The sequence below is a fragment of the Lonchura striata genome, chromosome 6, assembly GCF_050655825.1.
Source record: "Lonchura striata isolate lonStrDom1 chromosome 6, ASM5065582v1, whole genome shotgun sequence".
Taxonomy (NCBI): domain Eukaryota; kingdom Metazoa; phylum Chordata; class Aves; order Passeriformes; family Estrildidae; genus Lonchura; species Lonchura striata.
The window spans coordinates 22,600,190-22,628,047 of record NC_140708.1 but is presented as its reverse complement, the minus strand read 5'-3'; the positions used below and the strand labels follow the sequence as shown (position 1 = coordinate 22,628,047).

The window sequence follows — 27,858 nt, the reverse complement described above, 5'->3', positions numbered from 1 at the left end:
GACCAGCTCCTCTCAGCACAGTGTCATGCAGCTGCTGCTGCAGCAGCACAAGGGAAGATTATCAGTGAGATAACAGGGTTGGCAGCATGTAGTATTTGCTTGATGAAATACTCAAGAACAGTAATAGTGCTCTTGGTGTCAAAGTGCCAAGTGTGCAGTGTCACTGCTATGCCTTTATTTCTCTGGGCAAGTTGGAGTGTGGAGGAAGCACAGACAGCTCTTCTGTCAGCATCTGAATGGTAGCAGGTGCTTGGTGTACTCAGGGTGGGGAGTATGAAATGGGATGTTTAGAGGCCTTTCTGCAAATGGGGAACTGGTTGTTATGTACAGTTCTGATCTGCAGACATGCTGGAATTTGGTGTTACAGACAGTAATACAAAGACAGCAGGGTTTTTCAAAAGCTCAGAGGAATACGGGGAATAAAGCATGGGCACATACAGGGGTCTAGCCCTGAGGAAAGTGTGAGCTGTACACAGATTTGGTATAGAATGAGGGTGCAGTATGGTGTGAGTCACCATTCCTGGGAGTAGTCAAAAAATGTGGTTACAGCACTTAAGGACATGGTTTAATGATGTATTTGAGTGGTCTTGATGATCTTAAAGGTCTTTTCCAAGCTTAAAAATTCTATGGTGCTGATAGAGTGAGTTATTTTGGATGGTGAAGAGTGGGATATTTACAGTGCATAGTGTGTTGTGTCAGTGTAGTGTGAGTGTAAGGAGCACCCAGAAGAGTAGGTGTGCCTACACACTGGGCTGGTGTGGAGGTGCGATTACAGAGTGCAGAGCAGTCTAAGATGAAATCCTGTAAATGTAGAGGCACACGAGGCTGTGCCGACATGAGCTGTGCCTGGCAGGGTCAGTACTGTGTGGAGCACTGTGCTGCAGAGCCGAGAGCTCTGGGTGCTGTGTAGAGCTGTGAAACTGTGGGAGGTTACCAAGAGGAAAGCAGAGCGTGGAGCTGGTGCACAGCGGGAGGGCAGGTGCACGGAGAGGGATGAGTGTGGAGTGAGGGGCAGGGCTGGAGCTCCAGGTGAGGGCACCTGTGCCAGGACAGGGCTCGGGCAGGGCTGGAGCTCCAGGTGAGGGGCACCTGTGCCAGGACAGGGCTCGGGCAGGGCTGGAGCTCCGGGTGAGGGGCACCTGTGCCAGGACAGGGCTCGGGCAGGGCTGGAGCTCCGGGTGAGGGGCACCTGTGCCAGGACAGAGCTCGGGCAGGGCTGGAGCTCCAGGTGAGGGCACCTGTGCCAGGACAGGGCTCGGGCAGGGCTGGAGCTCCAGGTGAGGGGCACCTGTGCCAGGACAGGGCTCGGGCAGGGCTGGAGCTCCGGGTGAGGGGCACCTGTGCCAGGACAGGGCTCGGGCAGGGCTGGAGCTCCGGGTGAGGGGCACCTGTGCCAGGACAGAGCTCGGGCAGGGCTGGAGCTCCAGGTGAGGGCACCTGTGCCAGGACAGGGCTCGGGCAGGGCTGGAGCTCCAGGTGAGGGGCACCTGTGCCAGGACAGGGCTCGGGCAGGGCTGGAGCTCCGGGTGAGGGGCACCTGTGCCAGGACAGGGCTCGGGCAGGGCTGGAGCTCCAGGTGAGGGGCTGCTGTGCCAGGACAGAGCTCGGGCAGGGCTGGAGCTCCGGGTGAGGGGCACCTGTGCCAGGACAGGGCTCGGGCAGGGCTGGAGCTCCAGGTGAGGGGCACCTGTGCCAGGACAGGGCTCGGGCAGGGCTGGAGCTCCGGGTGAGGGGCACCTGTGCCAGGACAGAGCTCGGGCAGGGTGCGAGCTCCAGGTGAGGGGCTGCTGTGCCAGGACAGGGCTCGGGCAGGGGCTGCTGTGCCAGGACAGGGCTCGGGCAGGGTGCGGGCAGCCGTGCCGGGCAGAGGCGGGATGGGGTAGGTGTGCCGGGCCGGGGAAGGGGCGGGGAAGGGGCTCGGCGCTGCCCTGTGCCGCGCCGGAGGAGGCGGCGGCGCTGGGCAGGGTCCGGGCGAAGGCAGGAGCGCGGCTCAGCGCTCCGGTGGGGCCGAGCCGAGCCGAGCCGAGCCGCGGGGACCATGCCGTCCTACACCGTCACGGTGGCTACGGGCAGCCAGTGGTTCGCGGGCACCGACGACTACGTGTACCTGACCCTGCAGGGCACGGACGGCTGCAGCGAGAGGCACCTCCTGGACAAGCCCTTCTACAACGACTTCGAGCGCGGCGCGGTGAGTCCCGCGGCCTCTCCCGCGGGGCCGGTCCCGGGGCTGGGCTGGGCTGGGCTTGCCTTAAGCTCCTGTCTCCGGATGCCGGTGCTCCGCAGCGGGACAGCGAGACTGAGACCCGCTGCCCTCCCCGGCTGCCCATCATCCGCATCCCTGCCCTAGGAGTAGCCCTGGCTGCGGTCAGTCACGCCTTGGTTCTCTGGTTCTGACCTACAATGGGCTTTCAGATGTCCTCACACTTTCTTTACAAGTACTAAAAAAAAAGTGGTATGTTTCTTGTTGATAGGTGATGTTTAAGGTCAATATTTTACTAATAGTCAGAGTTCTGTTATCTGCAAAGAATTAAACAGAGAGGTAAGAGCATCTAGTGGGAATTACAATGCCTGCCAAGAGAAATGTGTAGGGCAACGTCAATGAAAGCTGAAAAACAGCATGAATGTATGAGAATGAAGTTGTGGCTGGGCTATCATCTGTGCTCTTCTTCTTAGCCCAGATCTCTGCTGTTAGCTGTGCCCTGTCCTCTCTGTGGTCCTGTCACCGTGTTTCGACTATCCAAATGTAATTGCTTCTACTCTGAGCATTGGTTTAGAATAACATTTATTTATTTACTTATAGTCCACTCTGGAAATAACAGACTTTTCCCCCCAACCCCTTTCCAAAATGTGCATTTTACCTGGAAACAAAATTCACAGTTTCTAGAAGGTCTGATGAGATAGAAACAACTTTGAAAGTTTTAAAAAGATATTCAGAAGTTTGGAAGTTAGACCTCCCACCACATGTACAAATGAGTCTTCAGTGTCATGGTGCTGCTTTGCCTTGAGGTGTGTTTTTTTCAACCATGTGGTTCACAGCCTGAATTAGGTCCATGGTCTCTTCTGTGTTAAACATCATGGATGCACTTAACAGAAGTCAGCATTTTGAGTAGGTGTTGATGGTATGTGTGGTTGTGGTCCCCCAGATATTTACGAGCCACTGCTACTGAAGTTGATTTTCTTTCATGATTAAACATTCATTAGCTTAGGACCTTGTTACCTGAATCTTCCAGTGGACATCCAGTCATTGTTTCTTTCTTATATGCTGAATAGTCACATACTTTAGGCAAAATTGAACAACATTAGCGAGAGAGGTTGAAGGAGACCTCAGACTGTCCTGCAAACTTAGAGTTTAGGGTGCTCTCCCGGGAGGGCTGAGCCTTGCCCAGCTGAGATCACCAGGGTTTTGCTGACCAGGCAGTTTGCTCTTATTCCTGGGCTGCAAAAGAGGGTTTCGGGTGGCTCTGATGGAGAGCCTTGTAGTACTCTGAGCATTCACTTGGGCTGGATCCTGTCACAGGGAGAAAATACCATGATGGGAACATTCAGTGTCTGCCCCACAGCAGCTGGGGAGCTGCTGTGGGACCAGACCCAGGAGGAGCAGAGATATACCCACTAGGTGAGGGAGCAACAGAGGGTGTGGGTGTTAGTAGCAGTCAGTTTTTCAGTATGTATTTATTGTGAACCATCAGAGTAACTCTGTGTTCTGTAAAGTGTCCGGCTCACTTGCCACTTGCAGTACAATTTGCTATGTTTTGGTTTTGAGGATGTTTTCTTGGGGAATGCAGCATGTTTTTCCAGGCACCTCTTCCGGTTATATTGTGCCCAAAACACTGTATCTTAATAATATGTTGTACAAGGGAAAGAAGGAAAGAAAAGAAAACACCAGTACAGAACCAGAAAACTAAAACTGAAGAAGGCCAGAAGACTTTGAGTTTGGTTGGTTTGCAAAATGCAGCAATTGTTTTCACAGTTCTGCCTTTAGTGCTTCTTTCAATGCCATCTTTATTTTTTTTTTTCTGTAAAGCAATTCAATTGTTAATTCTTTTCTAAAACCAGGATGAGCTTTTAGTGGATGAGCAGAATTTTGCAGCGTTATTTTGTAAGTTGTTGTCTACTTTCCAGGTTTGGGTTTTTTTTCCCCTAAATGTTGGGCCAGGCTCTGTAGTTACATTATCCTTATAATGTCTTCATTTGCATTATTGCAAATTGAGCATATTACTAGATGTGATTAAAGAGGGCCTGGGTCAGATCTGAGTGGGAGATTTGCATGGCAAATGTTGCCTGAGGGAAAAATATGTGGAAAACCCTGAAGGAATTTGCACAGTGGTAGGTCAGTTATAGTTTTTCTGACTCACTTCAAGCCCTGGACACAGGCAATGTTGAAAGTCATAGTTTCTTTTCTTTTAATAGTGTCTTTTGAGTAAATTCCTCTGGTGCTGAGTGATTTCAGAGTTTATGGTGTCCCTCAGTTCTCTCTTTCCTTCCTGTTCCCCTTTCATCTGCTTTTTTGCTTTTGTTTAAAGAAAAATACTAACATGTATTTCCAGAAAGGAAATACAGCTCTTTGCACTTAGAGCTTTATGCTTATAGAAAGAGGAGTTGTCCTGTGCCATCCTTTTTCCAATATAAGAATGGTCAGTAGGAATCTGTCCTCAAAAAGAGACTCAGGTTTTGCATGAGATTAAATTGCTTGAACAGCATGGTACAGGAGTTTGGACAGTCCAATAGTCTTTATTACTTCTGTTCTCTCACTCTGCCCTCAAAGTGTATAAAAGCTCCTTGTATCTCTGGTTCGCCATACAGCTACCCTGATGTTTATCAAGGGACTTCATACAACAAATGTCATAGAAACCTTGAGAAACCAAGTGTCAGTTCTTACCTGCACCTTGTGCATTCTCTGTAACCTGACACACCTTTGTTGTATTAGTAAAATTGTCATCTGAGGTGAGCCCATGGCAGTGCTGGCTTGGAGGCAGCAGAAGGTCTGTGAGATACCAGGAGGAAGCCCTCCCTTTCAGAACTGCCATCAAAATTGGAATTGTGATGGTCATAAAATGATTTAAAACTTCCAGGATCATTTAGGTTAATGTCCTTCTTGCATTACATCAACAGTAACTACTTTAGGGCTCTTGTAATGTAGGGATGTAGGCTGTTACCAGAGGAATGAGTTTCTTTTGAAAGCTGTCTGTCAATTTGACATTTCTATTAACTCCTTGATCTGATTCATATTGCTCCTTAATTTAAATCTTATGTGTACATATCTCTGGGTGTGACATTGTACTTAAATTCCTTTGTAATTCTGTGCCTTACAAACATAAAATGTATAATTTTCCAAATTTTAGTTTTGTACAAACAGAAAATGTACCATTGTCCCCATTTTAAAAAGAGAGAACTGAAGAAGACCAGGAAGCAAAAGATGAAGTGGATTTAGGTGATCTAGATACTGTCCTTAGTTGAAGCACACATAATTAACACACAAAAGTCTTTAAATTCCTAGTCCAATGTTCTAATCTCTTTAACATCTTTCCACTCCAGTTGCATGACTAGATGTGTCCTAGTAGTACCTCCTTCAGCTCTTGCTAGGAGAGTAGTGAATGGTTTAATTTGCCTGCATGTTTTTCTAAGACTTGCACACATTTTAAGGAGTAATACTGTTTTTAGGTAGCGTCCAAAAATGTTTCTCCATTTGTGGAGTGTTTTGCATGTTACTGTCTGTTCTTTTTTTCCATCTTTCTTTTGCACTGCAGTCCAGTAACAGGACTTCCTTTTTTCACCCACAAGAAGCTAGAAAGCTGTGTGAGGAAAGATTAGGTATGTCTGGGTAGTGCTGGTGGTGCTTTCTGCATATGCAGCGGATCACTGGCTGTGTTCTGCTCTGCAGGTTGACTCCTATGATGTGACTGTGGAAGAAGACCTTGGAGAAATTCAGCTAATAAAAATTGAGAAACGAAAATACTGGTACCAGGATGACTGGTACCTTAAGTATATCACTGTTAAAACACCAGTGGGTGACTATTTGGAGTTCCCATGTTACCGCTGGATTACAGATGAAAAGGAGGTTGTCCTTCGAGATGGAAGAGGTGAGATCTATTAGAAACCAGATTTCCTGCAGAACACCTGGAATTCTTCCATCTTTCCTTCCCATTTCTCCACATACTTCCCAATCTTCTCCCTCCAATGAAGCCAGTCCCCTGCTGCATCCTAGAGAGTGAGCTTTCCCTATTAGGAATACTTCCTGAACAGCTTGTTGGGCTAGGCACTGGCAGTTGGGTTGGATGTTTTGGGAAGCACATACTAGGAAGAGTCCTAATGCTGGCTTGTTACACTGGTCTTGAATTTGAAGGTTGACCCTAGTGCCAAATTTGAGACTACTCCACATCCCCAATTGCTGGAAGCCCTTTTGATCTAATTAGAATTAGTGTTCCCTGATTGTTTCATTCTAAGTTCCCAAGTGGCCCATGATTATTGCCTGTAAATTGTCTTGTTTACATGAGAATGAAATAAAATCCCAAAGTTACTCAGCAGGTGCAAACTGAAAAAGCAACTTACTTTTCATTCATTCTCTTTGCATGTTGTTAAGTCCAGGACAAGGCAGGGTGATGGATTTGACTGCTCCAGGTAATGGTGACCAACTGAGAGAGGTGTTTTTAAGTGTCTCTGACACTTACTTGCCATGACCAGGCATTTGGTCAGACATTTGTCACTGATGTTTGCTTGTTCCTGTCTCTGGTACCTGGGGTAGGTTGGCTACTGTTGTGTTCTGCAGCATGAGTGCTTGACAACAGCTGAAACAAGTGTGAGGTGGTAGGAAATGAATGTTTATATTCCCTGTACATTTTTGGCCACTCCTGGCTGGGGCATTTTGTGTTTGAAGTCCCTTGTCCTATAATGACAACTATGTGTCAGTTTATTTTTGGTCTTTCCATTTCTCACAATTTACTTTACAACAACTGTACCACTTCCATGGAAGGCAGCTTTGTGTGGCTTTCAGAAAATGGTGAGGTAAAAGACAAGAGCAAGTGAAATTTTCTTGGTAACTTGAACACAACCACCTGGAAACCATTAGCCATGTACGTTATCAGCTGTATTACCTCTGATATTTTCAGCCCCAAACCCAAACAGCTTTTATCATGAAACTTCTACTGGTTTTATCTGCCTCCACATTTGTGTATGTAAAGTGGCTCTCATACCTTGCCCTTTCTCTGATCATTATGGAAGTCTCTGTGTTATTTAATGTTATATTGAATTCATAGTCAGAAGAGCAAAATGTCTGGAACTGAAGTCTCATTGTTTTTAGTTTCTGTTCTCATGACTGGAAGATGTTATTATTGTCCCAAGCTGACAGGGGAGAGCATTGCTCAGTGGCAGAATCTTGGAGAAGTTTCCTGCACATGTCTTTTAGCAGAGAAGATGAGCTGGAACACTGTTGTGGTTTCTCTTATTGATGGATATTCCCCTAGATAAAATTAGTTCCCAAGACTCTCTTCAGACTATTTAACAATAGATACGGACAGCAAGTTTCTACATTAGAAATCCAAGGTCTATATACAGTTGAGACAGATATTCCTAGTTTAAGCTAGTTTTCCCTTAGAAGTACCAAGTCAGGGGTTATTTTCTTCCATAGATTCTCTAAGGACCTGTGTGTCTACTCAAATGTACTAAATTGGATCATGTAAGCATTTCCCGCAGAAACTTTGTAAAGGTATAGATCAGAAGTGTGGAGGTTTGAAAACTTTGCTGTCTTTCTCAACACCTGGGCAGTGATAGGTAGAGGAACCTCATAACCCTGTCTCTTTTCCCTGTTAACAGCAAAGCTCCCCCGAGATGACAAGACTCAGATTCTCAAGCAGCACAGACGCAAAGAGCTCGAATCCCGTCAGAAAATGTACCGGTGAGTTTCCCTCTGCTCCAGAGTCTGTCCTCATCAGGTCAGAGTTTGGCAGAGTATATTCACATTACCATGTGCCTCTAATTACTCAACTGCTGGATAAGAGAGAGCCTAAATTACCATGTTGGCCATATCGGGATTTTGCTTAGTTGGAATTAATTGTAAAAGGATGATCATCCCAATGCAAGTGGCATTATGGATACTTGTACCTCAGATAAGCCTATCTGTGAGACTTCTGTGGGAATTCAGTGATACAGCTTCTTTGTGGGCCCTCTGGCACACTGTTGTGCTTTCAAGGAAAATCTTCAAGGAAGATTTGAAGACATATTTCATTTGCCTATTATCAGCAGTACTACAGTTTTAGAACATGATCTGAACATGTCAGCTTTTCCTGGAGCTTTTTGACTCCTGCACCAAGCTAGCTTGTGTTGTTTCCTGCACCAGGGTGCAGTGAAAACCTGTTTGAGTGAACTGGAATGTGCTAACAGAACACAGTTGTGAGATATAAAAATCTCACATATGTACATTATACATATATGTTTCACATTATTTATATATATATATATATATATATATATATGTATGTACACACACGTATGTATTTTATATATATATATCACATATATATTATGCTGCCTTAGACTTTTTTTACCTAGTCAGTGTTATGATGAGAAAATTCTGTCTTTTCTCAGAGGGTAGCTCCAGAAGGCATTAGACATTGAATTTTGCTAGAGACATGCTCTGTTAAAAGAACAAAAGTTCCTTGCACTTGTATCTCTTTATTGGTAGAGTAGGGGTCAGGCCAAAGAGTCTATTCAGAACTGATGGATTGAGGCTTGGTGTAGGTGTTGTCTATTTCATTTGAAAAAGAAAGGCTGTTCCCTACATATTACAGGAAATAGAGCAGAGGAAAATATGGTTCAAAAAGAGGTGTGCCACAAAATTTTATTTACATATGCAAGAAGGAAGGCAAAACCATTTGTAATTTCAGGGAAATAGCTACTTAAAATTCTGATGCATAGCTGATAATGCACAGTGCAGTCTGTGTGTGGCAGGCAGTTTGGAAATACCATTGAAACAGTATTCTTTACAATTCACTTCTTTTTGTTTTGAAATAAAAATGGGTCAAAGAATGTGTGCCGTGACCATTAAGAGGTTGAACATTTGGATTAAGACTCCTGGAGAGTCTTTTGGAGGAATCTAAATACATGCCTGAGTAATTTTAGCTGCTGTATCTCAGTTCTGCAGAAGTGTAGTCCCAAGAATGAGCATACACTACCAGTTTCAACCAAATGTGACAAGTGTGTAGATATTAAGTTTCTTCAAGCTTTGTGAAGGTAGGGGGCCAAGTAGATGCCTTCCAGTCTGCTTCAGGATTCTGTGGTGTACTGGAAGGTATTGATGTGGTGTAAATCACTTATTTTAGAATGAGTTGGACACAAAACTATTTTCTAGCAGTGAGCCACCAAAACATTAGCAGTAAGGACACAGCTCCCATGCTGATAAGGTTTTATGGTAAATCAAACCTCGCTTATTTTCTCAGCTGGAAGGAGTGGCATCCAGGCTTTCCCCTGAGCATCGATGCCCATTCTCACAGTGAACTGCCTCGTGACATCCAGTTTGACAATGAGAAGGGAATTGACTTCATTCTGAACTACACAAAAGCGTAAGTGTTTGTGGAACTTCAGGAGTTTGCAGAATCTCTTTAGGGGCAGTATAAGGATTAGTGAAACCTTTTAGGTTTCACTGAATCTCAGAATCAGATTATTTTCTCCAAGTGCTGGATCAGCAGCCAATCAAAGTATGAAAGTAGGAATTTAATGGATTTGTTATTTTATGTTTTAGTTATGAATATTAAAGTTTTTCACACTGGGAACTGACTGAGCCTCTGCATTCTTGTTAGCCATAATTTTGACTGTAGAGACAGATGGAGACACTGGTGAACACTGGTGGAAAGCATCAGCAGGACTACAGGCACCTGGGACCTTGAGGTTTTCACTCATTTCTCAGCATTACCCCCTGGAGATACCTTTCTCCTCTAACTGTTGGTGATAATTGAATCTTCTGGTGGCATACACAAAGAAGATCATTGTCAATTCACCCTTGACATCCTGCTGGAGAAAATCTCTTCTGAGCAGCTCTAAAGTTATCCACACCTGAGTGTAATCTGCTTGGGGCAGCCAAGTGACTGTCCACTCACTTGCACATATCATGTCATTGAGGAAAACACTGGATGGCCATTGTATGAGCCTGAATAATCAATCCTGCAGAGCTCTGGAATAGCACAGTGTCAGTGAGGCAGATGGGACCTCTCTGACCTGTGAGTCTCCTTCAGTGCTGTCTCAAATGCCCAGATCATACAACACTGTCTCAGATATCACACCACCATACTATCAGGTGGTGGAATGAGACAAGACTGTCTCATGTCAGAGCATTCTGGGTATTTTATTTATTAATTTGTGCAGCTGAATTCCACTACCAACACAGAGTCAAATCAGCATGGTGTTAGCCAGTGCAAACCTGCTGTTTCCCACCTCATCTAGAAGATCTGAGTAAGGCAGGAGCAGCAGCATGGAATGCCAGAGATGAGAGGTTTGCCATTAGGAGACATAAGCAGTTTGGAGGCTGCGTTCCCCTTCCAGCAATGCCATCCTGCCAGGCTGTGGCATGTTGTCACAGGTCCTGAGCCGCTGCCAAGTGAAACCTGGAAGTGACTCAACAGAGTGCAGGGACATCTATCTTTGTCATTGGCTGTAAGGGGCCCTCCCCATGAAATGGGAACCTGAAACCGTGTTGCTGACAGCCAGCCATTCTGGATAACTGGTATGACGCAAACAGGTTTTTCTAAGCGATGGCAATGCTTCTTGTCTGGCACATTTGGCTGAAAAATCTAGACCTATGTTTCTGGTCAACTGAATTGTGAAAATCTTTGGAGAAGAGTTTAATAGCCCTTGTCTAGCTACCCTGATGTGCTCTGGGAGATGGGAACAACTGTTTGCAGGAATGGAGCGGGGAAACGTGGGGGAAGGCATGGGGCTTGTCTTCAGTTTGAGTGCAGTAGGAAGGAAGACAGAGAGATGCGTCTGGAAATCCAGAGGCAAAGTATAGCAGTGGGCAAGGAGAACTTTTAAGGGAATATGTGAGAGCTGGGAGAGTTATGTAAGACACAGGAAGTTGTGGAAGAATTAAGGGGAAAGCCCTTTTTCTTGGGACATGCAGAAATGAACTTAGAGGGAGATACATCTCAGATATTCTTTATGCTGTTGCAAGGTGGGGTTTTTGGATGGTATTGACAGTGGATAATTCTATAAGGTTAAAGGATTAATTGTGTGTAGGTGGAGATAATCCTGAAGGTCTGGTGCTGACGTAATCTACACTCTCTAGGAAATGGAAACTCTCAACCTGGATTCTGTGCCAGAAATGCAGGCTTGTGTAGCTATTTTGGACCAGTGGTACATTTGGGTAGATTAAATTCTACAAGCAGCTATGACTTTTTTTTCCTTGCTCTGGTTTCTAGTATGAGCCAGAGACTTCTAAGTACTTGATTTCTTGAGGAAAACATATTTTTGTTTCCTGAGTCCTTTAGAAGGACTCGGATAGGAAATGTGAAGGATTTCCTCCTTTTGGAAGTAATCGTCAAAACATCTGAGAATGAATTTGTGCTTGGCATTCAGCAGGTCAGACTGCAGCAGGTTTGTGCCCAGATCCCAGGTGCTGTGCCTGCTGCTTGGTTTGATCAGTAGCCCCAGGGAGGAAGAGCATCTTGGGCAGGAGAGGAGCAGTACAAATCTGCTTTTATGTCAAATGTTTTCTTAGAGTAGTTCTGAAGGAGGGCAGAGGTTCTGCAGGACTTTTAGTGGAAACTCTCAAATGAGACAGTCTCAAGTGACTCTACTCAAGCTATTGAGTTATGTTTATAAAAGTAATTTAACCTTCTGATACCTGGTCCCTATCCAGAAAGTCCTGCTCAGCAGTTACCCTTGCTTTGATCCTTGTACAGTGATTCTGTGTCCCTGTTGGGTGTGAGAAGACCTCTGGAGAGGCCATCACCTGTTCTAGCCTAGGCAGTTGTGTGATTTTTACTTCCAAACATGCCTCCAGGCACCTCTTACCCTTGGCTGCCATCTGTAGCTGCAGAAGCAGCCCATTCTACATGCACCCCACCTGGGCTAAGTGCAGAAGCAGCTGCTTTGTCTGCACTGGGGTCATGCTGGTCTAGAGCCCTGCTTCTGATAGCCACTGGCAGTTTCTCCAGGCTTCTGGTCCTCTCCAGCCAGTTCTGATCCAGTCTTTTATATAGGTTTGCTGATTATAAATCCAGCCTCCTGGGATTCTCCTCAAATTCTTTTTGGGAGGCCTTGGTGCAACACTGACTTTACCTTGTTGTCTGCCCTGCATACCTTCATGTGCTGTGTGCACTTTTATTTGTGCTTTTGAGGTGTTAGTGGGAAGCCAGCTTTCTTTTTCAAGTTCATTATTTGCTTTCTAGTCCAAGTAAATTATTTCCATCTAGTAACAACAGTTTAGCATTTATGCAATAATTTAGGACTTGTCATTTCATATAAAGGGAACTGGCTTGGCTCTGCCGTATTTGCTGAATTAGCAGATAAAGTCAGACATTTCTGGCTCCCAGCCCACTGTATTCATGTGATGTGTGCAACAATTCTAGAATGGAGTTCTGTAAATGCAATAGCAGAAATTGGGCTGTTGACATGCCTTTCAGCCTTGTGTAGCCTGCAATATTAATTCTGTAGGGTGACTAATCCCACATTTCATTAGTGAAAGTTTATTGTGTTTATATATATATATAAACATTGAAAATAATAGGAATGGGTATTATTGAGAAAGCTGAAGATTATTTTTTCCAGATATATTTTGTTTTGGTTTATTTTTAGGATGGAAAATCTTTATGTTAACCGTTTCATGCACATGTTCCAGTCCTCCTGGAGTGATTTTGCAGATTTTGAGAGGATCTTTGTCAGAATCAGCAACACAATCTCTGGTGAGTTTATTAGAATTTGCTCATGTTTGCATCATAGAGTGACTAATTAGTTGTCTTGTTGATCATCTGATTAGGATGGATGTGGCTGACCTGCTCTTCTGCGCTCCAATAAATAAACTGTATTTTCTGAAGTTTTACTCTTCTTCAGGCTGCCTAGGGATCAATTCACAGAAATAAGAGTAATTATGTTTTTCTTGGGATAAACCCAAGCACACAAGGTGGCAGAAGTATTAAAAACTAATTACAGCAATTTGTTACATTTAATAAGATTGCTTCCTAAAGTACTTCTAACACAAGAATTAGATATGATCTACAATTAATTTCATTGATAACATTTCTATACTCATGAGGAAAGCTCCAATTCTGTGTTATTTAAACATTACGCATTGGTCTCAGTTATGTTAATACAAATCTCCATTTGCATTTTTGCAAGCCTCGTCAGAAACAGGGATAATGGAGAAGGTGGTTCAAGGTATTTTTCAGTCATGCCGTTTCTGTCCAAGGGGCTGAGTAATTTTTTTCTTGATGTAGACTTCAGATACAGCTCCAGACTCCTTAGGCAGTTGATGGAGATAATGTAAATGTCATTTTATATAAACTTAACTTTTTTCTGCTTTATGAAAAAGCATTGTGGGTTTTGAGACTTTTTTTTTTTTAATTATCACTGCATTCCCTTGGGGCCTACATTTTTGATATTTTTACCCTTTTTAGAAAAAATAATTGCTTTCAGAAAAATCCTGCCTTGTTTAAAACTAGCCCGTAGTGGAAAACTTCACTACCTTCATTTTCCCCCTGAAGATTTTTCATATTAACTGAAGCAACAACATGACATTACAAAACAGAGCACAACAACTATAGAAAAGTAGTAGTACTACATATGTAATAATAAAGAGATGGACTATCCAAAACTAGACTTTCCTTGAGATGTTCATCTGGATTTATATCAGCAATTGAAAAATAAATAAAGGGAAAACAAGTCAAACAAGCAAAACAACAAATGAGGAGTTTTACTGAGTCAGGGCCCAAATGCTCGCACAAATTTCCCTCACCCAGCTCTAGCCTAAAACAACTGCTCCAGCCACTGCTGTTCTTTCCCTACACACATTGGTATGTATTTCCCTTCTCCTGCCTGTGCCACCTATTTTTGAACTTATCCCTCTGTACTGCATGCCCTGTGAATTTGAAAAGGGGAATTTAAAAATTTCATGGAAGACCATGAGAAGGTGGTTTACAGATGAAGAGAGTATTCTTTGTAAAAGTGGAATATTTTATTATTCATTGTTTCTGTACATGGAGAAGCAAATTATCATCAATTTAATTCTTCTCAGTGTGAGAAGCAAGAATTAAATTTTCCATTTAACTTCAGTGATATTTCTTAAGTCTTAAGGAACCTTTCAAATCCTTTTCTTGCTGCTTTCTGTATTCAAAGTTGCAGTGCAGTATAACAAAAAGGAAAGGAGGAATCCTACAATGCAGAAGGTATTGATGCTGCAAAATATTGATGCTGCAGGTTTGTTTTTCCTTTAGAATATGTGATGCAACACTGGAGGGAAGATTTTATGTTTGGCTACCAGTTCCTGAATGGATGCAATCCTGTGCTGATCCGGAGATGCACAGAGATACCCAAGAAGCTGCCAGTGACCATGGATATGGTAGAATGCAGTCTGGAGAGGAACCTGACACTGGAGGAGGAAGTGAAGGTATGGCTCTGGGTCAGGCTGAGCTCCACCTGTTCTTCTCACATCCTCTAACCTCCAGAGTCTGTTCTTACTGCCTTCAGCCACATCTCCTTTCTTCAGGATGTGTGATAGGTCGTGGCAAAGCTGTTTGTCTCTGCAGACTGGCAGTGCTCCTGCTGGCTTTTCTCCTGCTGTCCTGGAGCTGCAGGCCATGCCTGTCTCCAGGTCCAGTGGAAGAGCTGTAACCTGGAGATGAACAGTCCTTTGTCACTGGTTTTCTCTGAAAGGATAGGGATTGGCTGGATGCCTCAGAGGGAAAAGGTGCCTCTTCCTTTCCTGCAAGGTCTTTCCCACTAACATGCTGAAGAAGCGTTGACAAGGATGGTGCCTTGCTTTTGTTTGTACAATTAACACAGGGTTCTCTTCAGCTGGCAGGGTGAAACCTGCTTGCATCTGCATGAGAACCAAACAGCTCTTTGCTGAAAGGCTCACTGCCAGACACAAGTCAGGTAGTTTGTGCAATGGTACTTGCTGTCTCAATGGTATCATTCTTGAGCTGCCATGAACAAGGGCAGGCCAGGGGTAGCTTGTAACCACTAGGCTCATGTCAGTTTCTGGCCAAAACTTCCCATTCCTTTGTTCCAAGCGGCTTGCATATCATTAAAACACATCTTGCATCTCTTTTTTCTTTTGATTGTTTGCGATTTTTTCCCCACAGCAAGGAAACATTTTCATTGTGGACTATGAGCTGCTTGATGGTGTGGATGCCAATAAAACAGATCCATGCACAATACAGTACTTGGCTGCACCCATCTGTCTGCTGTATAAGAATCTGGAGAAAAAAATTGTACCCATTGCAATCCAGGTGGGATTGATGTCAGGGTCTTTAGAAGGTCACACTGTTTGTTTTCTCATTTTAAACATCAAGGACTTGGGTTTCATGTTCTTTTTATATCTTTCAGCTTGGTCAAAAGCCTGGACCAGACAATCCCATCTTCCTTCCTTCAGATGCCACATATGACTGGCTGCTAGCTAAAATTTGGGTCCGCTCATCTGATTTCCACATCCACCAGACAGTGACCCACCTCTTACGGACACACTTAGTCTCAGAGGTGTTCAGCATAGCTATGTTCCGGCAGCTGCCTGCTGTACATCCCCTCTTCAAGGTTAGTTCTTGCATGAAGGGAGGGTGTAGGTGGGGTGGGGTGGGGTGGGGTGATTATCACAGCGGTTGGACAAACCCAAAGGAAGTTCTGGTGATCGTTCAGCTGAAATAGTTGAATTGGCTGCCCTGCAAGATAAGATACAGCTAAACCACCAGGACTTCAAGCTTTACATCTGGCTGCTGTCAAATTCAAACTGAGAAGTTTCCTTCTTCCGTTGTTTGTTTCATTCCACAGCTCTTGGTGCCACATATGCGGTTCACAATAGCCATCAATACCAAAGCCCGAGAACAGCTTATCTGTGAATGTGGCCTTTTTGACAAGGTAGGTAAACTCCTTGTGAACCTTCATTGTTCATATCAGTCCATTGTTATTCATGGTTCTTTGCTCTTCATGGTTTCATAGATACAAATCCTGTAACCATCACATACTGCTTTGTTCCCTGACCATTCTATTAAAGGGCAAACATAAGTAATGCCACCTGAGAAATGGGCACACAGAACTGATGCCTTACTGTGCTAAAAATGTTCTCTTTTACCTCTAAGTAGCCAAATCAGAGCTGGCCAATGTCTGTCGGTATCTCTCTCATTGCTGATGTGCCTTTGGGTTATAATACAGGAGTGCATATAAATTCCTACATATGTATCCACATAGTTAAGCCTCCAACTTCTTTTAAATACTCAGTTATTCATCTGTGAGCAAAGGGATTTGTGACTGCAAATGGAAATCTTCATCACAGAAAGACATGTAGGTAAGACAGATTTCTATGACCACAAAGAGTGTGTTTGGATTGCAGACTGTCTTCTTGAGTCACCAGACCAGCTGGGACTGAATGTCAGCTCCATCTGAGCCAGTGAAACGTAGCTGTTTGTCATACCTTTATCAATGGTTTGGGTGAGGGCTGGCATGCATCCTCAGTAAGTTCACAGGTGACACCAAGCTCGCTGGGAGAAATTGAATGCCACATCTAGGAACTGCAGCAGCCTGGCACACAGCAGTCTCTGTGACAGCCTGCTAGGAGGTTTCAGAAGCCCTTTCAAAGAGGGAGCCTGTGTTTCAGAACACCTCTGTCCTCATTACACCACTGGCACCAGGCCAAAAATAGCTTCCTTGCTTCAGAGTTTTTCACCCAAGCAAAATAGAGAGGTTAAATCCAGACACCTTTTCTTGTTGTCTATACTCCACTGTTGACTGTGGAGACTTTGCATCCCTTTAAACAGAAGTGTCATGTCCATACCCCATGCATGTGGGATGACTGTGTGGGTAAGACCTGCCAGCAAGGATCTGGAGTTCCAGAATTTGTTGCTTCCAATGCAAACAAACAACCAGCCAGAGGACAGTAAATGTAAGGTCACAACTACTACAACAATATATCATATGCTCAAAAAGCAGCTTTTGGGAACTCTTGCACAGTGATTATCTGAAGAGTTTGGCAGTGCTGTCTGCTGTGGACACGTTGTGTTTTTCAAATGTAACATATGCTGAAACACTGGCCTCTCCTCCTTAGTAGCAACCCAGCAGGATTGACCTCCTGGCATTATTTCCAGGGCAACTAAGGGTAGCCTGCATCCCTAAAAACTTGCTCCTAAACTACTCTGTAACAGCACTGGCAGTTTAACTTAAACCCTCTTCTAAACACACTCAGGGCTGCCTTCCTTCACACGTGCACTGGTACTGAGCATAGGGCTGCAGGGAGCAGCATGCTTTGATGTTGCTGTACTTTATTAGTGTATTTCAGTATCAGCAGTACCTATGGTGCAAATGTGGGTATTAACAGTGATTCATGGGAGAGGTGTGAAATCCCTACAGTCAAAATGCACAGTTTCAGCAGACCTCTGCAGTTTGGTACTTTGTGTGGAGATGTGGTTTTCTTCTTGAAAAACAGATTCACCAGCATTCTGTATCCCATCTCCTGCAAATTTGTAAAGCCAGTCTTGGCACATAGGGAACATAATCTCCTACTGTTCCCATCTTGCTGTTCTTCCTGCAGGCAAATGCTACGGGGGGAGGAGGACACGTACAAATGGTGCAGAAAGCAATGAAGGATCTGACTTATAGTTCCCTCTGCTTCCCTGAGGATATCAAAGCTAAAGGAATGGACAGCAAAGAGGATATCCCCTACTACTATTACCGGGATGATGGCATTAAGGTCTGGGAGGCTATAAAGAGGTAAAAGACCATGGTTCTAGATATTGGCTAATAAAGTCACAGAGAAACAGACCTTATTTTTTTCCTCCTCACTTTGATTTCATGGTATCTTGTAAACAATATCTGGGCTGGTTAACCACATAGTGCCTCTACCATCCAGTACATCTGAGGAAAAATATTTTGTCAAGCACACACTCTTGAAAGATTGGTAAATCCTGCTTTTCTCAGTGCTGTTTCCTTGCATGCTGTATTTCAAAGGACCCTTTACAAATATGTACTCTTCTATAGGATTTCACAGAAATTTAGTGACTCAGAATTTAGCCTGCAAAAGGAATTTAGTTATCCTTTTCTTTAGCTATGCACAAGCCAAGAGAGTTCTCTGAGCCAGCCATGTGAGCTCATCAAGGTTCTTGTGGACTGAAATATAAGCTTGACTTCCATGATGGTTCTCTTTTGAAACTCAGTAAATTAGGTATAAACTGATTGGAACAAAACCTTTCTTAAAATACTTTAAAATTTTGAAGTCTGAGTTTAATCAGAAGGGCAACAATTCTGAGTGAGGAGAGATACTGCAAGGCTGCTTGACCTCACAATTATGACTTCTTTTCAGATATGAAACACTGCCTTGCATGATTTATATGATTTTTATTCTGCAGTGGCATTTAATTTAACAAACAACGTATTTTTGCATGGCATAAGTTGCTTACCAAATATGCAGCTGTTTCTGATCACATGAATTTTGAAAAGCATGATCATTAAAAATCAGATTTTTTGTGTACACAAAGTAGGAGTTTTATGATGCAAGGATAATGCTGGAAGTTCTAGGGACATCTTTGTCTCATGTGTTTCCTCTATGTTTTTACAAGGGCTTATCTTGCAATATTTCCTGCAACTGTGAGTGCCCATTTGAGAGAAAAGGAAGTTGTAACTTTGCTGTGGTTGTTTTCTTCATGTAGTATATATATATATATATATATTTTTTTTTTTTTTTTTCCCCCCTCCCTGTCTTTCCTGTGTTTTCTTTGTGGGTTGAGATATGCCTTTCAAATGCCAGGTAATACTTAGTCAACTCAATTTGACTGTTTGTGGGTGTTGACCTCGGTGGAGGGTGATGTTACACTGCCTCACTTGGCTGAGAGCTGTGAATCATTTGGTTTATAAAAAGTGTGGGCAGTACCTTTCTGAGTGTGTTAGATCCTGACCTATGAACCCATGGTCATGCATGTGTCTGCTCACTAGGAGTCTCCTGAGCTCTGCAGGGGTATCAGGTTTTTTTTATGAAATCATTTCTATCCCCAGCATTACTTCACATGGCCTAGGCCCAAGGAAGCTGATAAGGTTGTTCCCACAGAAACAATGAGTCTCACACTGCAAATATGTAAAGTCCTCTAGTCCTCTTCCTGTTTCTGATCTAACTGCAGATAGATACACCAACCCAAAGATACTTCAGCCCAAAAGGTCTCACCAACACTTCATATACTAATTTCTATTTGTATGGAAGGGCGTCTGAAATACTGCCATTTTTGAGAGGAAGATCCCCTTCCTGTATCACCTGGCACCAGTGCCACATGCATGGAGACAGACCTCAAGAAGAGCAGCTTTATCTCTGCATGTGGCAAAGTTTTTGTTTTCCTTTAATTTCCTCTGGAAGCTAAAATTACTTAAACTTTTGGTGTTTATTCAGTTATTCGTCTGCCTCAATGACAACTCTCAATTGGCGGAGTTTTTGATTGATAGATTTGTAAAAGTCTCCAGATTGCAATACATTTAGAAAATGTATAAATTTATATCTTATTAAGGGATAAATCTCTGTTGGGTAAAAATTCTTAATCCCATCAGTCAGCTTCTACAGTCAAGTGTTTCACCCTATGGGCTGTTGTCAAAATATTTAGCAAGAGATTTAGCAAGGTACCTGCAGAGCTAACAAGACTATCTCAGCACAGCTCCATTAACCAGTCATTCAGTCATGAACTGCAGTTCTTCAGGAAATCAGGATTTCCTATTTTCACTGCTTTCAAAACTACTTCTGTTTTCTTAGTGCTTTAAGAGCCTTTCTTTCGGAGGTGAGCTAGCCTGGGAAGCTTTCATAGGAAGAGGCTTCTTGAGAAGAGGAACTGAACATGAAGATGTCTGCTGTGAACAGTGGGCATGGGAAATAGCTCTAGACCTCTTCTTCCCGGGAGAAGTTTAGTATTAAGTATTATATAAAACATGTAATTTTTAAGTATTTCACAAAAAGGATATCCAATGGGAGGGGTCAGCCTTGGAGTGTCCCACACACAGGGAATGGTACTGGTATCACAGATTGGGAACCCACTGCTCAGTGTGGGAGCCATGTGGATATGCAAGAGGGAGTCTGTATGGAGTGAGGAAAGGATGTAGATGTGATGACAGAGGTCTGTGCAGGAGCAAAGCTGCAAATAAGAGATGAAAGTGCACAGGATTTTTCAGGGGTTTCTCTGTGGTCCAGGATCTATTTGTTGGGGGAAGAAGTGATGCTGCAGTCCTAAATTAATCAAAATTGCCTATGTTAATTCCCACAGGAAGGAGATAGGAAGATTTTGAGACCTTCTCTTGCCCTTTTCTCTTTCCCCACGTAGCATCTGCAAGGTCAGAAGATCATCTTCTGGAATGTCAGACTTGCATTCTCCTTTTAATTTCATTTTGTTTGTTTGTTCCTATCTGCAGTTTTGCAGAGGATGTAATTCACATCTACTATGAGAGTGACGAGGTGGTGTGTGAGGATGTGGAGCTGCAGGCCTTTGTCAAAGACATCTATGTCTATGGAATGAGGGGTGTGAAAGCCTCAGGTAAGGTATGAGAGCCCAGCCGGGGCTGCAGCTTGTCCAGTCCCTGCTGACAGCAGTGCTGAGTGCACAGCACAAGTTAGAGACCTGCTCTCTTCTTGGGCTGAAGATGCTGGGTTTTATTGTGAGACCCTGGCTCAGGCCATCTCTCAGGAGACAGCTCCTTCCTTTGGCACAGATTCCCATCATGAGCTTGAGCAACTCGTGTAATCTCTCTGCACAGGGGACAGGTCCTCTGATTTTGTCTGCTCATGCTTTAAGCATTAGGGGCTGTGTTTGTGTGTGTTACAGCCACCAGGCAGACTGACAGACATCAAGGAGCACCGAGGCCCTTGAATCCTCTCCTCCAAACCTCACACTAAATAAGAACATGTAATAACCTCCCCAGGAGTATATTGCTGCCTTTCACATTTGCTCAGCATTTGTGTCATCATTGAACTATTGTACTCTCTTCGAGAACAGACACTCATCATTTCCAAGAAATATTTTTCTTTGACCTGTCTCGTTTCTCTGCCTCTCTTTTCTTGCAAACCATTACTTGGCCATGGGAGCTCTCATCCATAACATGCCTCAATCCACCTACCTGAGTAAATATTCCCCTCTCATTCCCTAAAAATGTTGCTTTTCTCTTCCACACACATTTTTGCCAAGCAGATTTTCAGGAATTTATAGAGGTGGCTGGGGATTATCCTGTTGTCCTGTCTGATTTAAATCTGTCAATACCTGCTGGCCAGTGGCCTAGGACAGATGGCTCTGGTGTTGCATGCACACATTGGAGTGCCAGATGTCCAGGCAAAAGTGTGATGTTACCAATCATTATGTTCTGGTGGATAAAAGGCTTCTGGATTCTATCTGCCTGGACAAGGAAAGGTTCATTTTTGTTTGTCTAGCTGTCTCTTAGCAAAAGCTTAGAAATGTTGTTTCTCCTGGTAAGAATGAGACAAATACTGAGCCTTCCAGGGCTCCAGCTGGGGTGGGATGCTACAAGCACCATTGGTGGGAGGACTGTCACCACAGATGGGAAAACCTACCAGACTTGCAGCATCTCTTTCTGCACTGCTGCTGCTCCAAGGGCTGTATCATAGAGAATGGAGATTTGGCAGGGTCTGTAAAGAATGGGAGGAGGCTAAATGAGGGAGGCTGTGGCACCTGTTTCTTCCCTGAGAGTGCTGCTGTGACTGGGAGAATGCCAAACTCCTTTAAAGATGAGCACAGTGTACTTAGAATAGCAGAACCACAGGAGGGGATGGTGCATCCTCTCCTCTTTGGGCTTGGTGGCTTGCCAGAGGTACCTCTTCCCTCTTGCAGGCTGAGGTCTGCATCAGGTTGGTGGTGGAGATGTGAAGCAGCTGGCACAGGCAGCCTGGGCAGGGGCAGCTTGCCCCTGTCTGTAGGTGTACTGGGACCAGTGGTCATGTTAGGCTGGGACAGGGGGTACAGCACAGGACTGTGATTTAGTGAGGATAGGAGTGATACAGGACTGGGGTTGCTTCAGTTGCAAAATATTTACCTAGTCCCTGACTATTCTGTTTTTTCTTTATATAACTCTACTTATTCTCCTTCAAAGACAGCTTAATGCAACTATTTCTGTTCCTCATTCTGTTTGTTTTCCAGAAGTTCTCATTTCCTCACTTCCTGTTTCAGTGAATAAACTCTCCCTGCACTCTTTCTTGCAATACACTTGGCTGCTGAACCTTTATAAATACAAGCACATGGTTGCTTCCTCCTTGGCATGAACCTTCCCTGCTTGCACTGCAGACTGAAGAAACATGGAGCATCTGAGGTCCCCCTGCCCTCAGGGACCTGGGAGTTCCTTGCTGCAGGGTAGGTAGGACAGGGACACTGTTTTTTAAAGGCATAATTATACTTTTTCTTTCCATTATGGGACACCACATTGCAAACATTGGCAATGCCTCACAGAATTGCACAAAGCAAGGCTGTTTTTACAGCTGCACAGCCAAGGCACAGGGAGGTGAGGAGCTCCTGTTAGACCTCACAGCAAGATTCATAGCATGTCCTGCTCTTCAGTGACTGCTGCATGGACCCTAACCCATGATTTTTGATTACTGCTGGGTGGCATGGTTACTTCATTGCTGGGTCAAGCTTTTATTCTCCCTCCTTTAGGGTTCCCTAAGGTGATCAGGACACGAGAGACACTAGCAGAATATCTCACAGTGATCATGTTCACTACATCGGCTCAACATGCAGCTGTGAATTTTGGTCAGGTAGGAACTTGTGGGAGAACTGTTCTTCTGTCTGGGCTGGGAGGTACATCTATCAGGGCAGGGTCTGAGAAGCATTTTTTAGTAGATGTACAGAGTTACATTACTTTTTTTCTGGTCAAAATAACTGCAGAGCCATCTACAAATCCCTGTGAAGTCTGTGGAAATGGAAGTAATTTGGAAGCTGAGAAAGGCATTTCAAGTCCTACATATGTACCAAAGATCAGATTAGTGCTTCTCACTTGTATATTTTAGTTTTGTTGATTTCATTACAGGAATATTTTTTTAATCCTTTAAATGGCATTGCTGCTCATTTCTTGCGTTTACGAGTTTACAAACCAAGTGGCAACTTTGAGCTTCCTCTGATGTGTGATGTGTCACATACTGATAACCTGTGTTATTCCTGCCTGCCTTAAATGACATATATCTGCCCTGAAACTATAGTAACAACCTGCCTTCCAAATGCTGTTTCTTTCAACATCAAGACATTTTGGAAAGCAGATTTAACAGCCAGAAGCAAATCACTTTGTCAGTCACAGAGCTTTTTCACTGAGTGGGTGGTCAGTCACTGGAGCAGGCTCCCCAGGGAAGTGGTCACAGTTCCAAGCCTGTCAGAGTTGAATGATGCTCTTAGTCTGATAGTTTAGTTTTAGATAGTTCTGCAAGGATCAGGGATCAGGGAGCTGGACTAGATGATCCTTATAGGTTCCTTCCAACTTGAGATATTCTATGATTTTATGAGCTTTTTTTATTTTTTTGTTATGCATGTTCTCACTTCAGGCATAGGTGGTCTCTGATATATCATCTCAGAGATAAGCAGAGAGACCATCTTTCTTATGGTAGTTACTCCCAAATACCCTACATCACTTTTTATGCTGACCCTCCTGTCCACCCTTGCAGCTCAGGAGCCCTGGAGAAGGTCTGGAACCTGGTGTCTAATGAACTCACACTATGGCTGTGACATGTCCATGACCAGGGTCCTCTGCAACTGTTCCCCTCTAACTTGTCTTTACAACTGATTGAGACAACTCCCACTGCCTCCCTCAGAAAATCCTGTCTGTTCAAGTACCACCAAGAAACCATCTCTTAATATGGCATACAGAGGATATGCAACCCATCAGTAAAAGGTCTTCAGCCATGGAACCAAAAGGCAGAGAGGGCTGAGGGGGGGATGAGGAGGTGGCTGTGCACTTCCCCTCAGGCAGAGCAGGGGATGGAGATGAAGGTAATGAAAAAGTGCTTGGGAAAGAAAGAGTTCTGGTAACTGCAGTGTTTTAGATGGTGGCAAAACTCAGAGTCATATCTGAGGCAAAATGAGACATCAGCATCTCACAGTACTGAAACAGGCCAGAAGTGACTATGAGTTCCCAGTCTGCTGCTCACCATGGCCATATCTGCATGCCATATTCCATATTTCTTGATGCTTTATCTCTGTTAATATCTGACCACATTCACTGTGGGCATGTTCTTGGAGGAAATTTAGCATAAAAGAGAAGCTGGAGTAAAGGCGATCGCCTCAGGTTATCAGAAGGGAACTTTGTTTAATAAAATATTTAAGGCCTTAGCCTGTCTGTTGCATTTGGGCTGATGAATGTGTGGCACATGCCTGTGGTTAGCAGAATAAATGCTCCCATTCATATTACCCAACTCTAACTCTTTCTTGTGAGTTCCTGAGCAAAACAGTAAGGACTTCCTTGTCACCTCTAGTCCTTCTCAAGGACTTCCCTGTCCTTAGTATCTTCTCTTTCTGAGGGGCTCCTATTACAAAAGCAAATTCCCTCTTGGAAAACTCCTGATTTTCTTTGGTGTGTTCCTCAACACCAGCCCCTGCAGGTATTCACTGTGGTCTCTTGCTCTGTTGTGCAGTATGACTGGTGCTCCTGGATTCCCAACGCCCCACCAACAATGCGCTGCCCTCCTCCAACAGAAAAGGGCACAGTCACCATCGAGCAAATTGTGGAGAGTCTGCCCGACAGGGGACGATCTTGTTGGCATCTTGGAGCTGTCTGGGCCTTGAGCCAATTCCAGGACAAAGAAGTAAGTCAACCTCCCTGCTGTAGGCACTGGAGATATGAGACCATGAGGGCCATGGCAAGACTGCACAGTCTCATGAGACTATAGTGCTGCCCTGTGCTTGACTTGGCCATTTTTACCTTTCTGTGGAGATGTGTCAGTGCTGTGTGTTTGCCTGTGTTATGCCAGATGCAAACCAGCTCGGAGAAAGTACTTGTATTTTTACTCTGAGGCTGTTTCAGCTATATCAAAGTTTTCAAGCTTGAGCATGACACTGCTTAGAAAGGCTGCTCATGTGGGAGACAGTGGGCTGCAGAGGCATAAGAGCTGTCCCTGCAGTGCTGGGGAAGAAGGTACAGCAGTGCTGTGTCCCCGTGTCCTGTTGCTTTGGAAAATCTGCCCCAGTGCCATGTGCACTACAGCCGTGGCTTGTGCCTGGCAGGTGAGGAGTGAAAACAAAACAAACCTACAGAAGGCTTTGCAGGCATGTAAATCCATGCATGGCAACAGGACTGTAACCATTTCCCTCACGTAAAATGAGGTTGTAGGTACCTGGTTGTTTCACACAAGGGCTCTGGAGGATGTGTTTTGAAATTCTTAAATAGAAGATGAAGGACAGAGCATACTTTAAATTCAGTTTCTCTAAAAGAAGAAAGCAGTACTAGCAGAGAAGCTTGTACTATGGGAAATAGTTCCCAAAGTGCCCAAAGCAATGCCAGTGTGCATATTGGCAGTGCACTTTTCAGAGCACCCTTAGAGTCCAAGCTGACTAAAGTCAACCTATGACTAATCAAGTCAAACCTAAGACTAGCCTAAGTCAAATACAACTAACCTGTCATATTGAACTCTGAAGGACAGTTGAAATCAACAGAATCTTCCACTGTCACTGAATGAAGTAGTCATTTTCCTCTTTAACCTCTGTCTGTCAATTCCCCTCTAATGCTATCTCTTTTTTCTAGCAGTATGTTTGTGTGACTATACAGAGATCTGGCTTAACAAGCTCTTCTGACTGGCCACTGGCCTGAATTAAAGTGCATTCAGTGAATAAAAGTGTTTTCAATGGCTGAGGTCTCTTTAGGTCAGGGAGGGCCATGTAGATACCTGAACCAGCACCACAGAAAGATGCAGGGATGCAAAGAAGCAGCCAGCAATAGAGGAAGGTGTAGGCTAGCTTAAGGATTGATAATACTACTTTAACAGAAGCATTTGTGAGGAGAGGCTCTGGGTGGTGTTCTGCCAAATGGCGTAATATTGAAAACTAATTGCCTTTGCCTTCTCAAAGCATGGTTTTTTGGTGTTTTTCAATCAGCTGTTTCTGGGCATGTACCCAGATGAACACTTCGTTGAGAAGCCAGTGAAAGAGGCTATGGCAAAATTCCGCAAGAATTTGGATGAGATTGTCAACACCATCACTGAGCGCAACAAGAACAAGAAGCTTCCTTACTACTACCTTTCCCCAGATCGTATTCCCAACAGTGTTGCTGTTTGAGCACATAGCCAGGAGAGTTTGAAGGCCTGTAAAGCTGATGGTGTTTTTCTGTTATATGCTTCTTCAATTAGTTTTTCAGAAATGGATAAAAAACCCACCTTCTCCATCAGAGCTTGCTTAAGTCTATTTGAACTTTCAAAATAAATTTGACTGCGACAAATCTTGCAAACAAAATCTAACTGATAACCCTTTAGGTCAAATTTGTTACAGATTTATTTTTCTAGGATTTTAAAACTAATCTTACGATCAATAGATGTGTTATCTTTCCCTTTCCTTGTCAAAACAATGTAATCACAGATTCACTTACTCAATGGAAATAATATCACAAGCAATAAGCAAGTCACATTTTAAAAGCCTTCCTGTGCTTAATAGGTGACATTGGTGACATTAAAAAATAACATGTAAAGCTTATGCATGGTTTTGAATCTGATTAATGTCAAGTATTTTCACTACCATCGTGAATATACTAATCAGGATCAAGGTAGAAGCAGGAAATTTTCTTGACAGAGCTGATGGGGTTTTATTGCTTTCTTACCAAGTTCATGTGAAATGACATCTCATAGGAGGTGAAAATTTTGTACCTACTTACACTTCAGTATTTTCTACATAAAACTAGGAAGGCTTGTTTTAGCCTCTGCCAGCAGTTTGATGCCATTCACATGTAGAGGCAAATGTTCTTCTTAAAGCAGTGTCAGCAAGTACAGACGTAGCAGCACTTATGCTCAATTTGTTTCATTGCTCAGGCTGCTGGGGTTTGTGGACAATTTCTTCTGTTTTGTGGGGAATGAAGAGGCTACCTTGTATAATGGAAAAATTTGTGGAGAAGGTTTAATTGACAGCTTCTAAGAGAAATCTTTAGATTTGGCCAATTAAGCATAACTGGCATGTTCCATCTTAGTTATAAACCACTGAGGTTTGTCTGTTTTGTTTAGAGGTGTTTATGTTCAAACTCTTGGGCTCTGGTAAAAGTTGAGAGTCACTTAAAAAAGCAAAATTGAGGCTTATGAAATTTAAGTTGTGGTTTTGCTGATTAGAATTTGGGTTTATTTTTCTGAGAATTTGTTCCTTGTACTTGATCTGCCAGAATACAGCGTGTTTTCTCAATAGATAAGAAAGTTTCTTGTGCCAATAAAACAAAACTGAACATCTAACTTCTCTTTCCTAGTTCAACCTCTAATGGTATATGGCTCAAAAACCTTGTAAGAATAAACATAATGTGCTGTGTAGAGAAATGAAGCTTATGTCATTGAGAAGTATAGTTATTTCTATAATTCATGTGTGATTTGGGAAATAGTACTACTAAAATATACATCCTCTCTTATTAAACAGGTGTGGAAACTGATTTTAGATCCTTTACAGTAGACTGATTCCTGTTTTTCTACCCCCATCCAAAGACTTCCAGAAAATGTAGAAGGGAGACCATTTCCTATTATTGAGTACTATACTT

The 27,858-nt window shown here is 43.6% G+C and overlaps 1 protein-coding gene across 2 annotated transcripts; it reads left to right on the top strand.

Annotated features, from left to right (window-relative positions):
* The first annotated feature begins 1,948 nt into the window (after window positions 1-1,948).
* ALOX5 (arachidonate 5-lipoxygenase) lies at window positions 1,949-27,647 on the top strand. 2 transcript variants are annotated; one of them, XM_021539970.4, is made up of 14 exons: window positions 1,950-2,188; window positions 5,882-6,080; window positions 7,810-7,891; window positions 9,432-9,554; window positions 12,784-12,890; window positions 14,418-14,590; window positions 15,288-15,434; window positions 15,532-15,735; window positions 15,970-16,056; window positions 17,723-17,901; window positions 20,569-20,690; window positions 22,812-22,912; window positions 24,776-24,946; window positions 26,232-27,647. In XM_021539970.4, the coding sequence occupies exons 1-14, from the start codon at window positions 2,039-2,041 to the stop codon at window positions 26,409-26,411; spliced, it is 2,025 nt and encodes a 674-aa protein (XP_021395645.3). In that variant the 5' UTR covers window positions 1,950-2,038; the 3' UTR covers window positions 26,412-27,647. The 2 variants fall into 2 exon arrangements, 1 of the variants encoding a protein (XP_021395645.3); XR_014956135.1 differs by lacking the exons at window positions 24,776-24,946; window positions 26,232-27,647 and adding an exon at window positions 22,302-22,511 and having other exon boundaries at window positions 1,949-2,188.
* The last annotated feature ends 211 nt before the right edge of the window (window positions 27,648-27,858 follow it).

Excerpts from the sequence above, each read along its gene's own strand:
- ALOX5 (XM_021539970.4), top strand. The coding sequence starts at position 2,039 with ATGCCGTCCTACACCGTCACGGTGGCTACGGGCAGCCAGTGGTTCGCG. Across the intron at positions 9,555-12,783 it reads ATTCTGAACTACACAAAAGC|GATGGAAAATCTTTATGTTA; the intron begins GTAAGTGTTTGT and ends GTTTATTTTTAG. Across the intron at positions 22,913-24,775 it reads CAGCTGTGAATTTTGGTCAG|TATGACTGGTGCTCCTGGAT; the intron begins GTAGGAACTTGT and ends TCTGTTGTGCAG.